We start from the raw sequence: 19,064 nt of genomic DNA, 5'->3' as shown, positions 1-19,064 counted from the left end.
CAACACTAGTTGAACTACATGTAGTTACAACACTAGTTGAACTACATGTAGTTACAACACTAGTTGAACTACATGTAGTTACAACACTAGTTGAACTACATGTAGTTACAACACTAGTTGAACTACATGTAGTTACAATACTAGTTGAACTACATATAGTTACAATACTAGTTGAACTACATGTAGTTACAATACTAGTTGAACTACATGTAGTCACTACTCCCTGACACAGAGTGAATAAGGTGTGTGTGTTCTCACTGGGCTGTGTGGGTCTTCTCTGCGTTCCTGGAAGGCTGAGGCTATGCTGTTCTGGACAGCACTTATCCAGCCCTGTTGCTGACGCTCTGAGTCCGCCTGTAACAGACAGCTCCTACACGCACACACACACACAGTAAATACCACACGCCCAAAACTAACATCAATGGCAACATCAGCACACACAGACAAACTGCATGTACACAGACAGTACACTCACTTGGACGGTGAGACCACCTCAAAGCAGAATCGTCTCTCGTTGTCAGCGCAGACCTTCACTGTGCACAGACGCAGGTCCTCCATCACCACGGTGGGCTGCTCCTGAGAGAGGGAATAGGACACAGGCTGTGAAAGTGTGTGTGTTTTTTTATTATCTTTGTGTCTGCATGGATTGCTATTAAAAATGCATTGAAAAGTAAAGCAGTGGCTTTCAAAAACTCACCTTGAATTTCTTCTGATAGACCAGTTGATTTTTCTGGATAGAGAACCAGCGCCTACAGTCGTCAGACAGGAGATCAAAAGGAGATGAGAAGGAATAATGCAATCACCTTCCTAGGCTGAACCATTAAAAACCTCTCTGGGCACAAAACAACTAGAGCTGAAGAGGGCCAAATAATGGGTGGAAAGAAAAGGCAGTGAAATATATATATATATAAGAAAGACACAGGCACAGAGACAGACAGACGAGACACACCCTCTTCAACATATATATCAACGAATTAGCGAGGGCACTAGAACAGTCTGAAGAATCTGAAGTCAAATGTCTACTGTTTGCTGATGATCTGATGCGTCTGTCCCCAATCACCAAGGAGGGCCTACAGCAGCACCTAGATCTGTCCCCAACCACCAAGGAGGGCCTACAGCAGCACCTAGATCTGTCCCCAACCACCAAGGAGGACCTACAGCAGCACCTAGATCTGTCCCCAACCAAGGAGGACCTACAGCAGCACCTAGATCTGTTCCCAACCAAGGAGGGCCTACAGCAGCACCTAGATCTGTCCCCAACCAAGGAGGGCCTACAGCAGAACCTAGATCTTCTGCACAGATTATGTCAAACCTGACCTGGGCCCTGACAGTAAATCTCAGTAAGACAAAAATAATGGTGTTCCAAAAAAGATCCAGTCACCAGGACCACAAATACAAATTCCATCTAGACACCATTGCCCTAGAGCACAAAAAAAACGACACATACCTTGGCCTAAACATCAGCGCCACGGGTAACTTCCACAAAGCTGTGAATGAGCTGAGACAAGGCAAGAAGGGCCTTCTACGCCATCAAAAGGAACATAACATTCTACATACCAATTAGGATCTGGCAAAAAAAATACTTGAAATCAGTTATAGAACCCATTGTCCTTTATGATTGTGAGATCTGGGGTCCGCTCACCAACCAAGACTTCACAAAATGGGACAAACACCAAATTGAGACTCTACATGCAGAATAATGCTAAAATATCCTTTGTGTACAATGTAAAACACCAAATAATGCACGAGGAGCAGAAATAGTCCGATACCTGCTAATTATCAAAATCCAGAAAAGAGACGTTAAATTATACAACCACCTAAAAGGAAGTGATTCCCAAACCTTCCATAACAAAGCCATCACCTACAGAAAGATGAACCTGGAGAAGAGTCCCCTAAGCAAGCTGGTCCTGGGGCTCTGTTCACAAACACAAACAGACCCCACAGAGCTCCAGGACAGCAACACAATTAGACCCTGCCAAATCATGAGAAAACAAAAAGAGAATTACTTGACACATTGGAAAGAATTAACAAAAAAATCTGAGTAAACTAGAATGCTATTTGGCCCTAAACAGAGAGTACACAGTGGCAGAATACCTGACTACTGTGACTGACCAGTGAGCATAGCCTTGCTATTGAGAAAGACCGCCGTAGGCAGACCTGGCTCCCAAGAGAAGACAGGCTATGTGCACACAGCCCACAAAATGAGGTGGAAACTGAGCTGCACTTCCTAACCTCCTGCCAAATGTGTGACCATATTAGAGACACATATTTCCCTCAGATTACACAGACCCACAAAGAATTCGAAAACAAACCCAATTTTGGGTGAAATACCAGTGTGTCATCACAGCTGTAAGATTTGTGACCTTTTGCCACAAGAAAAGGTCAACCAGTGAAGAACAAACACCATTGTAAATACAACCCATATTTATGTTCATTTATATTCTCTTTTGTACTTTAACTACTTGCACATCATTACAACACTGTATATAGACATAATGACATTTGAAATGTCTTAATTCTTTTGGAACGTCTGTGAGTGTAATGTTCACTGAACATTTTGATTTTTTTATTATCTACTTCACTTACTTTGGCAACGTAAACATGTTTCCCATGGAAATAATACCCTTGAATTGATAAGAGCGAGAGAGAGAGTCTGGATTCATAATACAAAGTCAAATCATGACCATGAGGTCAGTGGTCTTCAGGTTGGGAAGTCAGAGCTCTAGAAAGAGGCCCGTGTTCCCGAGTTGGAATTCCAAGTCCGACTTCCCAGCTGTTTTGAACGTGGCAAGTGAGTGATGGCGAGAGCGAGAGAGAGGAGAGAGAAAGAGAGGGAGAACAACGTACAGCACAGAAACAGGGAAATCGAAAGGTAACATACCTGCTCCAAGTCTTGAAGGCATTGCTAGCTCTCTTATACAGGTAGCCCTCCATGGCGATACCGTTGGGTGCATCAGCACAGAAATCCATTAAGGAGTTATCATACGAGACATCCTACCAACACAACACAAACACAACACAAACATACACATGACTGTAGGGAAGGGATGTTAGTATCAGGACGTAAATCTAATTTGAATGCAGTGATACCAGTTGATCCCAAGCTATGTTTGAAAGAAAATTATGTCGTAAGGTCTTCCTGTCTACATGGCCTTCGGAAAGTATTCCGACCCCTTGATTTTTGCCACATTTTGTTACGTTACAGCCTTATTCTAAAAATGATTTGAATTTTTTTGCCCTCAATCTACACACAATACCCCACAATGACTAAGTGAAAACAGGTTGTAGGAAACTTAAGTATTCAGACCCTTTGCTATGATCCCTGAGATGTTTCTACAACTTGATTGGAGTCCAACTGTTGCAAATTCAATTGATTGGACATGATTTGGAAAGGCACACATCTGTTTATTTACGGTCCCACAGTTGACAGTACATGTCAGAGCAAAAGCCAAGCCATGAGGTCGAGGGAATTGTCTGTAGAGCTCCGAGACAGGATTGTGTTGAGGCACAGATCTGGGGAAGGGTACCAAAACAATTATGCAGCATTGAAGGTCCCCAATAACTCCATTATTCTTAAATGTAAGAAGTTTGGAACCACCAAGACTCTTCCTGGAGCTGGCTGCCCGGGTCAAACTGAGCAATCGGGGGAGAAGGGCCATGTTCAGGGAGATGACCAAGAACCTGATGGTCACTCTGACAGAGCTCCAGAGTTCTTCTGTGGAGATGGGAGAACATTCCAAAAGGACAACCATCTCTGCAGCACTCCACCAATCTGGCCTTTATGGTAGAGTGGACAGATGGAAGACACATGACAGCCCGCTACGAGTTTGCCAAAAGCACTGAGTAAAGGGTCTGAATACTTAAGTGTCATGTATTTCCATTTTTAAAAAATATATCCAAAAAACAGTTTTTGTTTTGTCATTATGGGGTATTGTGTGAAGATTGATGAGGGGAAAAAAGGATTGAATACATTTTAGAATCTGGCTGTAACATAACAAAATGTGGGAAAAGTCAAGGGGTCTGAATAGTTTCCGAAGGCACTGTATGTCCTCAGAGGATGGAGAGCTAGCGTAATCACATGGAAGCCATCATGGTGGTCTGTGATTAGCTTCTTTCTTTACTGTAGTGTTTGGTTCCAGCCGTGTTTACCTTTTTCTTAATGGCAGCGTGTCTCTGTTCCATGTCTCTCTTCTCCCTTGCGGAATTCAACACTAGTTGAGTGTGCTGTGTACGAGAGAGAAAGTCGGGCACAATCAATTTGATTTAAAAACTAAAAAATCCAATAGGGCCAGTATCGAGATACTTGTAACTGTTTTGTTTCCTTGCCACCATACTAACTTCTTTAGGAAAACAGCCCTAACATTTAAAACAAGCATCATTATGTTGTCATCCAGAGTAACATTTATTAATTTTCCAAGACATAGCAACAAAAATGTTTACATACAACAGGTTTCTAAAAGACCAAAGAGTTGTCTACTTTGTGTTCTCATTTTAGCCATTGAAACAAATATTGCGATACTAGTATGGCCACAGCCAATATTTCAAATGATGCACACTATCCTAAATAACACACAGCGGTTCAGCATGATAGGTCCGTTCAGCCAGGCAACTAAATAAAGATAATAATGTACACAGTATACTGGACAGTATGTTTTTGGATATAGAGTTGTAAAGATGAATGTAGAAACTGTTGAGGAAAATCAGGCGAGGAGGTAAAGGGCTTCAGGCTTGTACAGCGTTCAGGTGGAGGTCAGGGAGTCCTTCACTCCAGACTTCCTCCTCTGGGGAAAACAGGAAGGAGGAAGTGCTGAACCTCTCCCAACTTCTGGCCGATGGATCGAGGGAAACTCTCCAGCAGCTTCGTATAGCAGTTTTACTTTCACTCCCTCTCTCTTTCGCATAAAGATTTCAGATGATCCAGCTGCCTTTAAGCAACTTCGCGCTCATTCTTTCCCTCTCTCATTCTGCCTCGCAATCCTTCACCATTTCCTGTAACAGCAGGAAGAGCTAAAATCAGTCTTTGTGGCTTTAAAATGGTCTGGTGAAAGGTGACTTGCTTCCCGGTTGAGCTGCTCTCGGATGTGCAGACTAATTAACACACGGGTTAGTTGTAGTCTACTGTTGACTGCAGTCCTAGAGCTCCATGTATGGCAGCACGTCCAGTTATGCTACAGTGTCCATCCAGCGTAGCACTGACATCACTGTATGACAAGATGAAAACATGCAAGCACATGGACAACACATCTTCGCTCACACAGGTGCACACACACTTTCTAAGTCATGTGAAATAGTTCCTGTTGATGGTGCCCACACTGTTTCCTGTCACGACGAGAGGGACTTCACCTTGTGATTTCCTCGTCCCTCCTGGCAACATTGTTAGGACTCGTGTACTAATTAATCCATGGAATCAACTGCTAGAATAAACCTTCCGTCAAAGACAGGGGTTCCCAACCTAGGGGTCACGCCCCACATATTGGGTGTGCCAATTGTGGGGTGCAGGACCTTCCTTGATTAAATATATATATATTTTTTTACACTGATCTAAAACTACGCATAAATCTGCGATGCTTAAGGATAGAAACAAGCGGAAGAGGAAGACGCGATATCTTTGGTTTGTCTCTATGACATTCAGAAGCTGAGCTTCGACCTTCTAAAGTCGAGGAGCCAAAGAAATTAGATTTTGCTTGGGAAGTCCCCTTATACAATGTGGGACTCTGTCGTAATCAATTGATCTATTAACTTTCTGTAAAAGAGAACATGTATAATTAAATTAAAAACAGAAATCATACATTTGGTAGCGGAATACCATTTGAGGAAATCAGGTCTAGCCTTTATTTTCCTTATCCATTAAGTATCCTATCTAAAAGAGTCATGTTAAACTATGGAAAATAGCAGGAAATTTGCTTCAAAACAAACTCATTCCTAGGTCCCTCAAATTAAACTAAATCAAGCTGGTGGTGTTTTTATTAGAGGCTATCTCAATAAAAAAAGAACACTTTTCTTTTTTTTTTTAAAGGGGAGGGAATGCGGCGTGCCATTTCTCTAATGTAAAACAAAAAGTGCCCTGGGGAAAAAAAGAACGCTGATCTAAGAGAAGAAGTCATTCCCCTCCTCTTCCACTCACTTTCATTAAACTATTTTACTTCACTCTCTCTGCTCGCTAATGTCAACATCTGAACAACATGCACTGCCATTCAAAAGTTTGGGGTCACTTAGAAATGTTTTTGTTTTTGAAAGAAAAGCACATGTGTTGTCCATTAAAATAACATCAAATTGATCAGCAATACATTGTAGACATTGTTAATGTTGTAAATGACTATTGCAGCTGGAAACGGCAGATTTTTTTAAATGGAATATCCACATAAGAGTACAGAGGCCCATTATCAGCAACCATCACTCCTGTGTTCCAATGGCTCGTTGTGTTAGCTAATCCAACTTTATCATTTTAAACTGCACCTGTACATAGATGGACTGTTTACAGATGGGCTATCTACCTCATCCCCATACTGTATTTTTTTATTTTATTTATCCTGCTCCTTTGCACCCCAGTATCTCTACTTGCACATTCATCTTCTGCACATCTACCATTCCAGTGTTTAATTGCTATATTGTAATTACTTTGCCACCATGGCCTATTTATTGCCTTAACTCCCTTATCTCACCTCATTTGCACTCACTGTATATAGACTTTTTTGTTTTCTTTTTTTCTACTCTATTGTTGACTATATGTTTTGTTTATTCCATGTGTAACTCTGTTGTTGTATGTGTCGAATTGCTATGCTTTATCTTGGCCAGGTCGAAGTTGCAAATGAGAACTTGTTCTCAACTAGCCCACCTGGCTAAATAAAGGTGAAACAAAAAAATAAAAATGTTAAAAGACTAATTGATCATTAGAAAACACTTTTGCAATTATGTTAGCACAGCTGAAAACTGTTGTCTGATTAAAGAAGCAGAAAAAATGGCCTTCTTTAGACTAGTTGAGTATCTGGAGCATCAGCATTTGTGGGTTCAATTACAGATTCAAAATGGCCAGAAACAAAGACCTTTCTTCTGAAACTCGTCAGACTATTATTGTTCTGAGAAATTAAGGCTATTTCATGCGAGAAATTGCCAAGAAACTGAAGATCTCGTACAACGCTGTGTACTACCCCCTTCACAGAACAGCGCAAACTGGCTCTAACCAGAATAGAAAGAGGAGTGGGAGGCCCCGGTGCACAACTAAGCAAGAGGACAAGTACATTAGTGTCTCTAGTTTGAGAAACAGACGCCTCACAAGTCCTCAACTGGCAGCTTCATTAAATAGTACCCGCAAAACACCAGTCTCAATGTCAACAGTGAAGAGGTGACTCCTTGATGCTGGCCTTCTAGGCAGAGTTGCAAAGAAAAATACATATCTCAGACTGGCCAATAAAAAGAAAAGATTAAGATGGGCAAAAGAACACAGACACTGGACAGAGGAAGATTGTAAAAGTGTTATGGACAGACAAATCTAAGTTTGAGGTGTTCGGATCACAAAGCATGGTGGAGACAACGTGATGGTCTGGGGATGCTTTAGTGGTGGTAAAGTGAGAGATTTGTACAGGGTAAAAGGGATCTTGAAGAAGGAAGGCTATCACTCCATTTTGCAACGCCATGCCATACCCTGTGGACAGCGCTTAATTGGAGCCAATTTCCTCCTACAAAAGGACAATGACCTAAAGCACAGCTCCAAAATGTGCAAGAACTATTTAGGGAAGAAGCAGTCAGCTAGTATTCTGTCTATAATGGAGTGGCCAGCACAGTCACCGGATCTCAACCCTATTGAGCTGTTGTGGGAGCAGCTTGACTGTATGGTACATAAGAAGTGCCCATCAAGCCAATCCAACTTGTGGGAGGTGCTTCATGCTTCAGAAGCATGGGGTGAAATCTCTTCAGATTACCTCAACAAATTGACAACTAGAATGCCAAAAGTCTGCATGGCTGTAATTTCTGCAAATGGAGGATTCTTTGACGAAAGCAAAGTTTGAAATAACAGTTGTGTCCTTCAATTAAAAATCATTATTTATAACCTTGTCCACATCTTGACTATATTTCCTATTCATTTTGCAACTCGTTTCATGTATGCTTTCATGGAAAACAAGGACATTTCTAAGCGACCCCAAACTTTTGAACGGTAGTGTACTTGAACAGATCTCTGCCTTCATGAATTTGGTTTATCCAACACACTTTCCGGCTCACTCCTGTCCTTGAGCTGGTCTTGTCTGTTGATGTCCTGTGTTATGTCATGGTTCATGTTTTGTGTTGGACCCCAGGAAGAGTAGCTGCTGCTTTTGCAACATCTAATGGGGATCCTAATAAAATCCCCCCCCCCCCCCCCAAAAAAAATCCCCCACTTGTCCTCGTTACCTCTTCACTCAGGGTGCGTCGATAGTCGGCCAGCTCAGAGAGGGACTGGTGACCTTGTTGGAAGAACTGGGACTGGGCTTCCATCATAGACACCATCTGACAGAAACCCAGAATAAAACTTCATCATCATACACTCAAGACTAAACAATACATGCAGCCCCAAAGACAAGTCAACAAATCATTAGACACCCACATGTGGACTCAACCATGCGACACTTGAAATATTCCCGACGATAAAAGTTCCCACGTCATGAAACTCACCGCCATCAGAATGTCGGTCTTCTTCTTGGCCTCGATGACATTGATCTTGGAAAGAGGACGAGTGAGTGAACAGGAGAGGACAGAACATGTGTGTTGGTATGACTGCAGCTAGTACTAACCACTGGGTATTAATAGTCACCAGCCTGCTACAGGGAAACCCGAAGGCAATGCTGTTAGCTTTCCCCACAGCAAAACACATGTCACTAAGCAGAGGTGCTGTTGCATATTTTATCAACGCCATTTGTTAGAAACATGTCCTGTTCCTCCTGACAAATATCTTATGTAAAATTCTCTCTAGTATTTGGTTTGAGGCCTTCCAGTAGTGGCATGTCATCAAACAGAAAGCAAGCAGTGTAATGAACAAGATTCCAACATGAGCTGGAGACTACAATTGATAGTTTCAACACTAGTCATATGTAACTCAATTCCAGGCAAACCACTTCAAACCAGGTCCAATGTGTGTGAGCGCATGCAGGCGAGTGTGTAAGTGAATATTTTGTCTGTAGCATCCTTACCATCAATTAACCAAGTTTGGTCCTTCCCCAAAATACACTCTCATCCAGCTTTGATGACCTCACCTGCAGTACGTAGTCGAGGGCCCCGGAACGGAAGGTCTTGCGGGCGTTGAGGAGGGCGTGGCTGGCTTCCTCCACCTCGTGCTGCTTCCCCCGGGGGGCCTGAGCGTTCCTGCCCAACGCCGCCTCCAGACTCTCACTGCCCCGCTCAAACTCCTTACGCACATCCTTGAACCGACGCACGTCCCTGGGAGAAGGGGGAGGGGGAGAGAGGGATGAATGAATGTGGCCCATAAAGGCGTGGGTGTGACTGGGGGATGCCGTGACACCAGTCTATGGTAGTGGTTTGAAACAATACTAAATTATTAAGGAGTGCCAGACTCACTCACTCTTTCACAAAACTCTGCAGTTTCAACTTCACCGACTTCTGTGTGGTCTCAATCACTTCCTAGGAGAAAAAGAGAGAGAAATAGAGGGAAATAAGGGGGTGGGTTAAATGGAGCGAGAGAGAGGGGGAGAGGAAGAGAAAGAAAGAGAGGGATACTCAGACACCTGACATTTAAAAGTGGTTGCTACAGTAACTAATGTTGTTGGCAAGCGATGCACAGTAGAGGAGTCCAACTCACCCCCTGAGCTTCCAGAATCACTTCCAGCTTCTGGGAGAATTTCTCCAAACACTCCTACGAGAAAAGAACACAGAATGAGTTTAACTTATTCATCAATGGTTGAATACAATACAACTTCCACTTACATTTGAGTCATTTAGCAGAAGGTCAATTAGAGTTAAGTGCCTTAAGGGCACATCAGCAGATTTTTCACCCCGTCGGCTCTGGGATTTGAACCAGCAATCTTTTGGTTACCGGCCTAATGCTCTTAACCGCCAGGCTACCTGCCACCCTTCCCTTCATAAGAATGTACTATGATAAAGACATAATTATAAACTGGGTGGTTAAAACCCTGAATGCTGATTGGCTGACAGTCGTGGTATATCAGACCGTATACCATGGGTTTGACAAAGTATGTATTTTTACTGCTCTAATTACGTTGGAAACCAGTTTATAATAGAAATAAGGCACAAGGGGGTGTGGTATATGGCCAATATACCACAGCTAATGGTTGTATCCAGGCACTCCGCGATGCGTCGTACTTCAGAACAGCACTTAGCCGTGGTATATTGGCCATATACCACACCCCCTCGTGCCTTATTGCTTAAGCATATAACACTAACCACAACACTATGTAATAGCGCTATCTACAGATCGGCCCCTCCTACACTGATCTCAAATCAGTGGTTCGAGTGTAGCTCCCAGCATCTCTATAGACTCACCCCCATCATGTTGTCCCCAGAACAGTGGTGGCCCAGCTCTTTGAGCCCTGTGACAAAGCTCTTGCTGGTCTGACAGTAGGCCCTGCCAGCCTCCAGCATGGAGTGGCACTGCTTCACCAGCTACACAATAACACAATGTGTCAGGGTTCAACACAACACAACTCCATGTTGCAAAAGATGTGGAAACACACTACAATGCACACAGCATGACACAACATTTCAATATGACATGGGGCAACACGGCATGACATCGCCGACAAATATGACCACTGTCCAGACGCAGAATGGGTTGAGACTCACAGGAATCGGAACATTGATGACCGAAGTATGCATTGGAAATTGTTATGCGCACCAATCCCTTCAGGGAACTTGGAAGATCAAGCGATTGACAGTACAATGTGTGGTCAGTTACTTTTCCCTCTGGTGACAACAGGGTGGGGAAGTGGCACTGGAGTTAGTTCCCTTCAACTCAGGTGAAACACCATGTCTGTCACAGTTCATAGTCACTACTAAGAGGAAGAAACTGACCCTGTCCAGCTACTTCCTCTACGGTCTGGATGGCTGGGTGTATGTTTATAGAAGTAGTGGTTAGATACTGGGAGCATAACGGAAGAGTGGGGAGGTTTGGAGAGAACTTTGTGTGTGTGTGTGTGTGTGTGTGTGAGACTCTCTCACCTTTTCTAATCGCGTCTCCAATTCACTGACATCTCCTTCCACCACTTCAATGTCAGCCCTGGATGAAAACACAGACACACGTCGCCACATTACTCGGCACATTAAGAAACACCACCACAGACAGAGGGTCTTGTCCAACACCTCCACACCATCCTGGTCTGAATGTTGAGCTGCTTTGCACAGTGCTAGCCGATCTACAGTAGAAATGTCTGTGGCTGTGGTATCGGAAGTCATGAGAGTTCAATCACCAACAGTACACACGACGCTTCAAATGATATCTGGTACGGTTTATAAAATGGGCCTGTCAGAAGGGCAGTGGAAGGAGATTGTGACTGTTAGAACAGAGGAGATACTGACTCAGACTTTCTCACGTCAACGGCCCAACAGTGTGGTTTCTGCTGCCTTCCACCAAAGACAGAGACACTGAGAAAGCACAAAGACAAAAAAAGAGAGCGCGAGAGAAGCAGCGCAGCAGATGGAGAGAGAGAGTGACAGAGAGAGAGTGACAGAGAGAGAGAGTGACAGAGAGAGAGATAGTGACAGAGAGAGAGATAGTGACAGAGAGTGACAGAGCGAGCTATGAGAGAGAGCACAGACTCTGTGATCATAGCCTTGCTATTGAGAAAGGCCGCCGAAGGCAGACCTGGCTCTGAAGAGAAGACAGGCCGATATGTGCACACTGCCCACAAAATTAGGTGGAAACTGAGCTGCACTTCCTAACTTCCTGCCAAATGTATGACCATATTAGAGACACATATTTCCCTCAGATTACACAGACCCACAAAGAATTCAAAAACAAATCCAATTTTGATAAACTCCCATATCTATTGGGTGAAATACCACAGTGTGCCATCACAGCAGCAAGATCTATGACCTGTTGCCAAAAGAAAAGGGCAACCAGTTAAGAACAAACACCATTGTAAATCCAACCTATATTTATGTTTATTTATTGTCCCTTTTGTACATCACTACAACACTGTATACAAACATAATATGACATTTGAAATGTCTTTATTCTTTTGGAACTTTTGTAAGTGTAATGTTTACTGTTCATATTTTATTGTTTATTTCTCTTTTGTTTATTATCTATTTCACTTGCTTTGGCAATGTAAACATGTTTCCCATGCCAATCAAGTCCCTTAAATTGAAATTGAATTAAGAGCTATGAGAGCAGAGAGCTATGAGAGAGAGAGAGAGAGAGAGAGAGAGAGAGAGAGAGAGCTATGAGAGAGACAGTGGCTGCAGTTTATTTAGCTCAGTACGGTTGACATTGAAATGGGACTAGCATGACAGGGGTACCAATACAAGACTGACAAAGGTTTGGTGGGGGGACAAAAGACACTAGAAAAGAAAACTGAATAAGGGCAAAGATAGAATTGATGAGGACGGAACAAAGCCTGTGTCATTAGACACACATCATATTCATTACCCTCTGAAAGTGTGTGTGTGTGTGTGTGTGTGTGTGTGTGTGTGTGTGTGTGTGCAAGATGATACTAAGGTGATTAAACTGCCTATGCATTTGTATGAGTAAGTGTGCCTGAGAGAGAGAGACCTCAAGTTTCCATAGCGATCCACCCCCCAAAAAACACACTTCCTGTCTATCACGTCAGTATCTCTCCCTTCACTTCCTGTTCCACTCCACAACCCCAGGCCGCCCCGGTTACCTAGCAACGGGAGGCAGACGTTTGTATACTGCGGTAGCCTCTCTTTTCCACTTTCATTCATCTTTCCCGAGATGTCCCTCTCTCCCTCTTCTATCCTTCTTTCACTTCTCTTTTTCTATTCTTTCAAAGCCTCTTTTTTCCAAATGTCGCCCTCTCCTCCCTCTCCAGTCCTTCACACTAGCGGTGTGTGAATATGAAGGCCTACCAGAGTTCGACCACGGCCTACATCTAAAACCTCTTCCCCCTCCTCCTCCTCTCTCTCTGTTCTCCGTCAAATGAGACCTCACCGCTGCAGAATGCACCAATGACTGCCGCAAACATGTCAAACTTTCCGTCACTGCGTGTTCCTCCCAGAGGGACCGTGAGCCAAGAATAAAGAAGAGAGCGAGAGAGAGAAGAGAAAGAGAGAAAGAAAGGAACAGAGAGAAAGAGAGAAAGAAAGAGTGAGAAAAAGATAAAGGTTGCAAGGTTAATCAAACAAGAATGAAGATAAAACAGCAGAGGCCGAGAGACAAAGAAAGAGCAAGAGAGTAAGAGAGTCTAACCACTGTCACGTCTCATGATCTGCCAGCTAAAAGAAAGGGAGGCACACCCAATGCAACAAACCTCTTATTAGCTACATTCAAAACCCCAAAATACATTTCCCTTTTGGTCTTACGTTGAATTTCTTTTAGAGTTGAAATAAATACAGTTTTGACTCTCTGAAAGAGAATAGGCCAAGCAGAGGTTGGTGTGCTGCATTCCTACATTGACTTACAACCATCTATGCTCCTAAATATTGTGCTGTGTGACCTAGAATTTTGATTAGCACCAATGCACCTAATACATGAACAGCAAAAGTCAACATTAGTGTTTTGCATCCGGTATGGCTGATGTTACATTTGTATCATACCCGTGTTAACTAACTTTTTAAAGTTGGGAGCACCAGTACGACAAATGAAAGAGTCATGTTAGTTGTATAGAATCGTAGAAATACTCTTTCATTCCAGCACTCAAAAACCGTCCAAAACAATGACAAAAGGCAGTGTCTCGCCGCAGTGTCAATGGTCAAAGAAACTATCTGACCCCAAACTATCTGCAGGGCTGACACTGATTTGACAAGTTCATCATGTGGTTGTGCTGACTGAACTACAATGGTGCAGCCTAACACACTCTAGGCCCATATGCCAACTCAGGATAATATTGTTCAGGTAGCTTTGACCTAAAAAAAAAAAAAAAAAAGAATGTCATCACTTCTCTATTTCCTCTGGGTGGATGCAAGCCTCATTTGTCATAATTTTACCCTCTGTGGTCATGTGACATTTCTGAAACTATCTGAATAACGTATTGCAAAAATATAAGAGTAGACCTACCCTTTAAATCGTGTATTCTAACTTATTTGAACTGTAATAAAATGGTAGTCACATACATTTATGCACCGCACACAAAATAGCTCTCATCCTTACAATGTAACCGAATGAATAATGCATATATGTAGACTGTTGACTAAGTCATAAAATAAAATGTTATTCATTGGCTAATCTAGATTTACCTGAATCGGGGGGAGTCTTTGAGACACTCTTCAAAGTCCAGTTTGACAGTCATCCTTCAGTTGGTTTGATACAAATTACACCAACAACGCAAACGCAACTGTTTCTATTGAATGACATGGGACAGTGGGTGCGAAAATAAAATATAGGTTATATAGCCATATGTAAGATATAATATCTTACACATTAAAAGTATATTGCATTGTTTGTAAGTTTCCCATAAATAACCTGTGTTCTCTTGAATTATATTCTTCTCGACATCAAATCATGACATTAGGTGTCAGTGAATCACTCGAATCGCGCCTCTCTCTTATTGGACTAATATGTTATTACCGAATTGATTGGAACAATTTAAATAATCAAATAACTGCAAACGATTAGTTCATGATAAACACGTTTCTCCACTTCGCTCATGTTAGCTCCTTTTTCTCTGTACTTTGATGTGCCCTTGCGTCACGAAAATTACGGAAAAATGCCCCAAAAACTTATCGCAAGGGTTGATCATTCCACGGTGAATAATCCAACATCAATAAAAACACATGTACCGCTGTTGCAAATAAGATTTAACAATCAATGGAATTTCCACTCGAAGCCCCCCAGGGTGGCGAGTGTGATACTGTAACGATACAATCCTTTTCTGTCTCTCTCACCCGGCCGGTCCACCCACTCACACTATTTCCGGGTATGCAAGTGCATGAACCAACACAGATTGTTTAATATATTGACAAGATATTCGAGTGACCGCACTAACGTTGGAAATACATGTCCTTAAAGATGGAAGGCATGGGGGAGGAGGCCAGATCAGGTGGGACGATTCTAGCCAATTAGAGGGCAGATACACAAACAGCAAACCATAGAGCTAGATAGAGGACGGATCTTTGTGTCTGTGCCACTACAGCGTCAGTGATAACATGGGCAGTGCCATTGAGGCTCCATCTACATTTTAAGGTAGTCAATGTTCTTCTTCTCCATTGGCTGATTGCTACCAACTGATAGGGATCCCCACCCAGTTGACTACTTCATAATGGTGGAAGCCTTCAATGGGAAAGTCTATGCCAAAAGTGCCAGTCAAAAGTTTGGACACACCTACTCATTCAAGGGTAAATCAAATAAATCAATACATCAAAATACATTTTCAATTTTAGATTCTTAAAAGTATTCACCCTTTGCCTTGATGACAGCTTTGCACACTCTTGGCATTCTCTCAACCAGCTTCACTTGGAATGCGTTTCCAACCATCTTGAAGGAGATCCCACATATGCTGAGCACTTGTTGGCTGCTTTTCCTTCACTCTGTGGTCTAACTCATCTCAAACCATCTCAGTTGGGTTGAGGTTGGGTGATTGTGGAGGCCAGGTCATCTGATGCAGCACTCCATAACTCTCCTTCTTGGTCAAATAGTCTTTATACAGCCTGGAGGTGTGTTGGGTCATTGTCCTGTTGAAAAACAAATGATAGTCCCACTAAGCGCAAACCAGATGGGAGGGCGTATAGCTGCAGAATGCTGTGGTAGCCATGCTGGTTAAGTGTGCCTTGAATTCAAAATAAATCACCGACAGTGTCACCAGCAAAGCACCCCAACACCATCACACCTCCTCCTCCATGCTTCACGGTGGAAACCACACATGCAGAGATCATCCGTTCACCTGCTCTGCATCTCACAAAGACACAGCGGTTGGAACCAAAAATCTCAAATTTGTAATCATCAGACCAAAGGACAGATTTCCACCGGTCTAATGTCCATTGTTTGTGTTTCTTGGCCCAAGCAAGTCTCTTCTTCTTATTGGTGTTCTTTAGTAGTGGTTTCTTTCCAGCAATTCGACCATGAAGGCCTGATTCACATAGTCTCCTCTGAACAGTTGATGTTGAGATGTATCTGCTACTTCAACTCTGTGAAGCATTTATTTGGGCTTCACTTTCTGAGGCTGGTAACTCTAATGAACTTATCCTCTGCAGCAGAGGTAACTCTGGGTCTTCCTTTCCTGTGGCGGTCCTCATGAGAGCCAGTTTCATCATAGCTCTTGATGGATTTTGCGACTGCACAAGTTCTTGACATTTTTCGTATTGACTAACATCCATGTCTTAAAGTAATGATGGACTGGCATTTCTATTCTCTTATTTGAGCTGTTCTTACCATAATATGGAGTTGGTCTTTTACCAAATATGGCTATCTTCTGTATACCACCCCTACCTTGTCACAACACAACTGATTGGCTCAAACGCATTAAGGAAAGAAATTCCACAAATTAACTTTTAACAAGGCACACCTGTTTATTGATATGCATTCCAGGTGACTACCTCATGAAGCTGGTTGAGAGAATGCCAAGAGTGTGCAAAGCTGTCATCAAGGCAAACTGGGGCTACTTTGAAGATTCTCAAATATAAAATATATTTTTACTTGTTTAACACTTTTTTGGTTACTACATGATTACTACATTGTGTTATTTCATAGTTTTGATGTCTTCACTATTATTCTACAATGTAGAAAATAGTAAGAATAAAGAAAAACCCTGGAATGAGTAGGTGTGTCCAAACTTTTGACTGGTACTGTAAATATTCCTCAGATTTTGGGCAGAATAAAACCTCTCGCTTCGCCTCTTCCTCTCTGACTAACAGCAAAAAGACAGTGGGCAGTAATGTGGTGGTAAGGAAATGGTTAACATGAAGGGGGTATGATTCTATGAGGGGGAAATTGCACCTGGGATAAGTGGAATATTCAATTTATTCTAAGAGGTAGTTATTATAACAATGGTTGCATAAATGTGGATTTTTGTTTTGTAGGTGGGCAATTCCATGGTAACAGAATTAAGCTGAGACTTGAAAAGTATTCCAAACAAAACCATCAAATGCAAAGTGAAACAAACCAAACACCATGCATAAGGACTAGTTTTAACAATTTCCACACAAAATGTTACAAAAACACATTTACCTGAAGAACAGTGCAGAAGTAATGTTTGGTAGAGTGATGGTAAAATCTCCCTCAGTTTTTTGTGACCATGTTTTCCAAAAACTCTGTTAAAGATCTACCCCAAATTAAGATTCAAAGATGTCTGCAGCAAGAATGGGGTGTCAGCTAAAATATGACAACATGAGTTTTAAAAAAAAATATTTTGGTTATTGAACTACAGTAGGCCTAAGTAAAGTGGATTAACACTCAGTAACAGAATGACATCATGGGTCCCTGATCTGCATTATAAAGACATGCATAATTATGAACATCCTTCCCTTAATGGTGATGTATCCTGAATAAGTACACATTGGTAGAAAAATGTACTATCCTCCTTTGCTTGTATGGGTATTATTCTACAGACTGGTTATTATTCTAATGAGCTCCGCCCCAAACAAGACCAAATTTGCATGGCCCGGACCGGACCAAATTTGTATCAATCACAGTACAGCACAGTAGAATATAGTACAATACAGCACAGTAGAGTAGAGTTCAGTACAGTAGCGTATAGTTCAGTACTGTACTGTACCATAGAGTATAGTTCAGCACTGTACTGTACTGTACAATACAGTCAATTATACTGTACTAAATTCTAGGCCTACTGTGCAGTACCTTATTGTATTTTACTGACCTATTATCTCTACTCTACTTTACTGTACTATACTGTCCAAACTTGTGAAACGGTCGTCTATGATTGGTTCAGATTTGGACTGACCAAATTTAAATTACTTTTCAACATCCATGGACATTTACATTTTTAAAATGTATTTAACCTTTATTTAACTAGGCAAGTCAGTTAAGAAAAAATCTTATTTACAATGATGGTCTACCCCAGCCAAACCCAGACAATGCTGTGCCAATATTACGCCTCCCTATGGGACTCCCAATCACAGCCGGATGTGATACAGCCTGGATTCAAACCAGGGACTGTAGTGATGCCACCTGCACTGAGATGCAGTGCCTTAGACCACTGCACCACTCAGTCAGTGCTCAGTTGGTGAGAGGGCTAGTTACAGTAAATGGAAGAGAGGGGACTTATGGTTAGGTGTTAGTAAGAGCCAGGAGAGGTGACATTAACGAGAGAGAGAGAGAGAGAGAGAGAGAAAGAGAGAGAGAGTTTATTATCTACTTCACTTGCTTTGGCAATGTTCACATATGTTTCCCATGACAATAAAGCCCTTGAATTGAATTGAGAGAGAGAAAGAGAAGAGGGAAGAGAGACACACAGAGAGAGAGAGAGAGTGAGAGAGAGAGGGAGGGGTTATACAGATGGTTTTCACACTCTTGCTTCAACAAGGGCTTCTGAGTGGCGCAGCAGTCTAAGGCACAGCATCTCAGTGCTAGAGGTGTTACTACAGACACCCTGGTTGGAATCCAGGCTGTATCACAACAGGGTGTGATTGGGAGTCCCATAGGGTGGTGCACAATTGGCCCAGTTTGGCCCGGGGTACGCAGTCATTGTAAATAAGAATTTGCGTTTAACTGAATTGCCTGGTTAAATGAAGGTTAAATGAAATAAAAAATGTAAAAAACGTGAAAGAGAAAGAAAACAGTTATGAGCTGAACATAATAGTACGCCAGTGGAAGGGAGGACAGTAGCAGGTAACCCAACGGTGGTTTGTGACAACTATGAATTCCCTTAGTAGCCAATTCTGTTACAGATTTTTGGGTAATTCGGTTAATGGTTTGGTAACAGAATGACACATTTTAATCATTTAATAAATCATAAACCAAATGATTTATCAGCAAAAACACAATAACT

General features: G+C 42.2%; 1 protein-coding gene across 3 annotated transcripts in view; it reads right to left on the bottom strand.

Moving 5' to 3' along the window:
* acap1 (ArfGAP with coiled-coil, ankyrin repeat and PH domains 1) overlaps window positions 1-19,064 on the bottom strand; it is a 36,607-nt gene that overhangs the window by 7,710 nt on the left and 9,833 nt on the right. The window contains exons 1-14 of one of the 3 annotated variants that reach the window (XM_036987549.2): window positions 14,585-15,099; window positions 14,359-14,462; window positions 11,164-11,221; window positions 10,489-10,608; window positions 9,788-9,841; window positions 9,551-9,609; window positions 9,225-9,408; window positions 8,647-8,691; window positions 8,386-8,481; window positions 4,150-4,224; window positions 2,882-2,994; window positions 698-749; window positions 476-576; window positions 259-370 (exon numbers count right to left, since the gene is read on the bottom strand). In XM_036987549.2, the coding sequence (XP_036843444.1) occupies window positions 259-370; window positions 476-576; window positions 698-749; window positions 2,882-2,994; window positions 4,150-4,224; window positions 8,386-8,481; window positions 8,647-8,691; window positions 9,225-9,408; window positions 9,551-9,609; window positions 9,788-9,841; window positions 10,489-10,608; window positions 11,164-11,221; window positions 14,359-14,411 (1,122 nt within the window). In that variant the 5' untranslated portion in view covers window positions 14,412-14,462; window positions 14,585-15,099. Of the gene's footprint in view, window positions 1-258; window positions 371-475; window positions 577-697; window positions 750-2,881; window positions 2,995-4,149; window positions 4,225-8,385; window positions 8,482-8,646; window positions 8,692-9,224; window positions 9,409-9,550; window positions 9,610-9,787; window positions 9,842-10,488; window positions 10,609-11,163; window positions 11,222-14,358; window positions 15,127-19,064 lie in introns of those variants that run through there. The other 2 variants (XM_021615056.3, XM_036987550.2) reach the window with 2 other exon arrangements.

This window comes from Oncorhynchus mykiss, chromosome 9 (genome assembly GCF_057628025.1).
Source record: "Oncorhynchus mykiss isolate SJ-2025 chromosome 9, ASM5762802v1, whole genome shotgun sequence".
NCBI lineage: Eukaryota > Metazoa > Chordata > Actinopteri > Salmoniformes > Salmonidae > Oncorhynchus > Oncorhynchus mykiss.
This window is presented reverse-complemented; position numbering and strand designations above follow the sequence as displayed.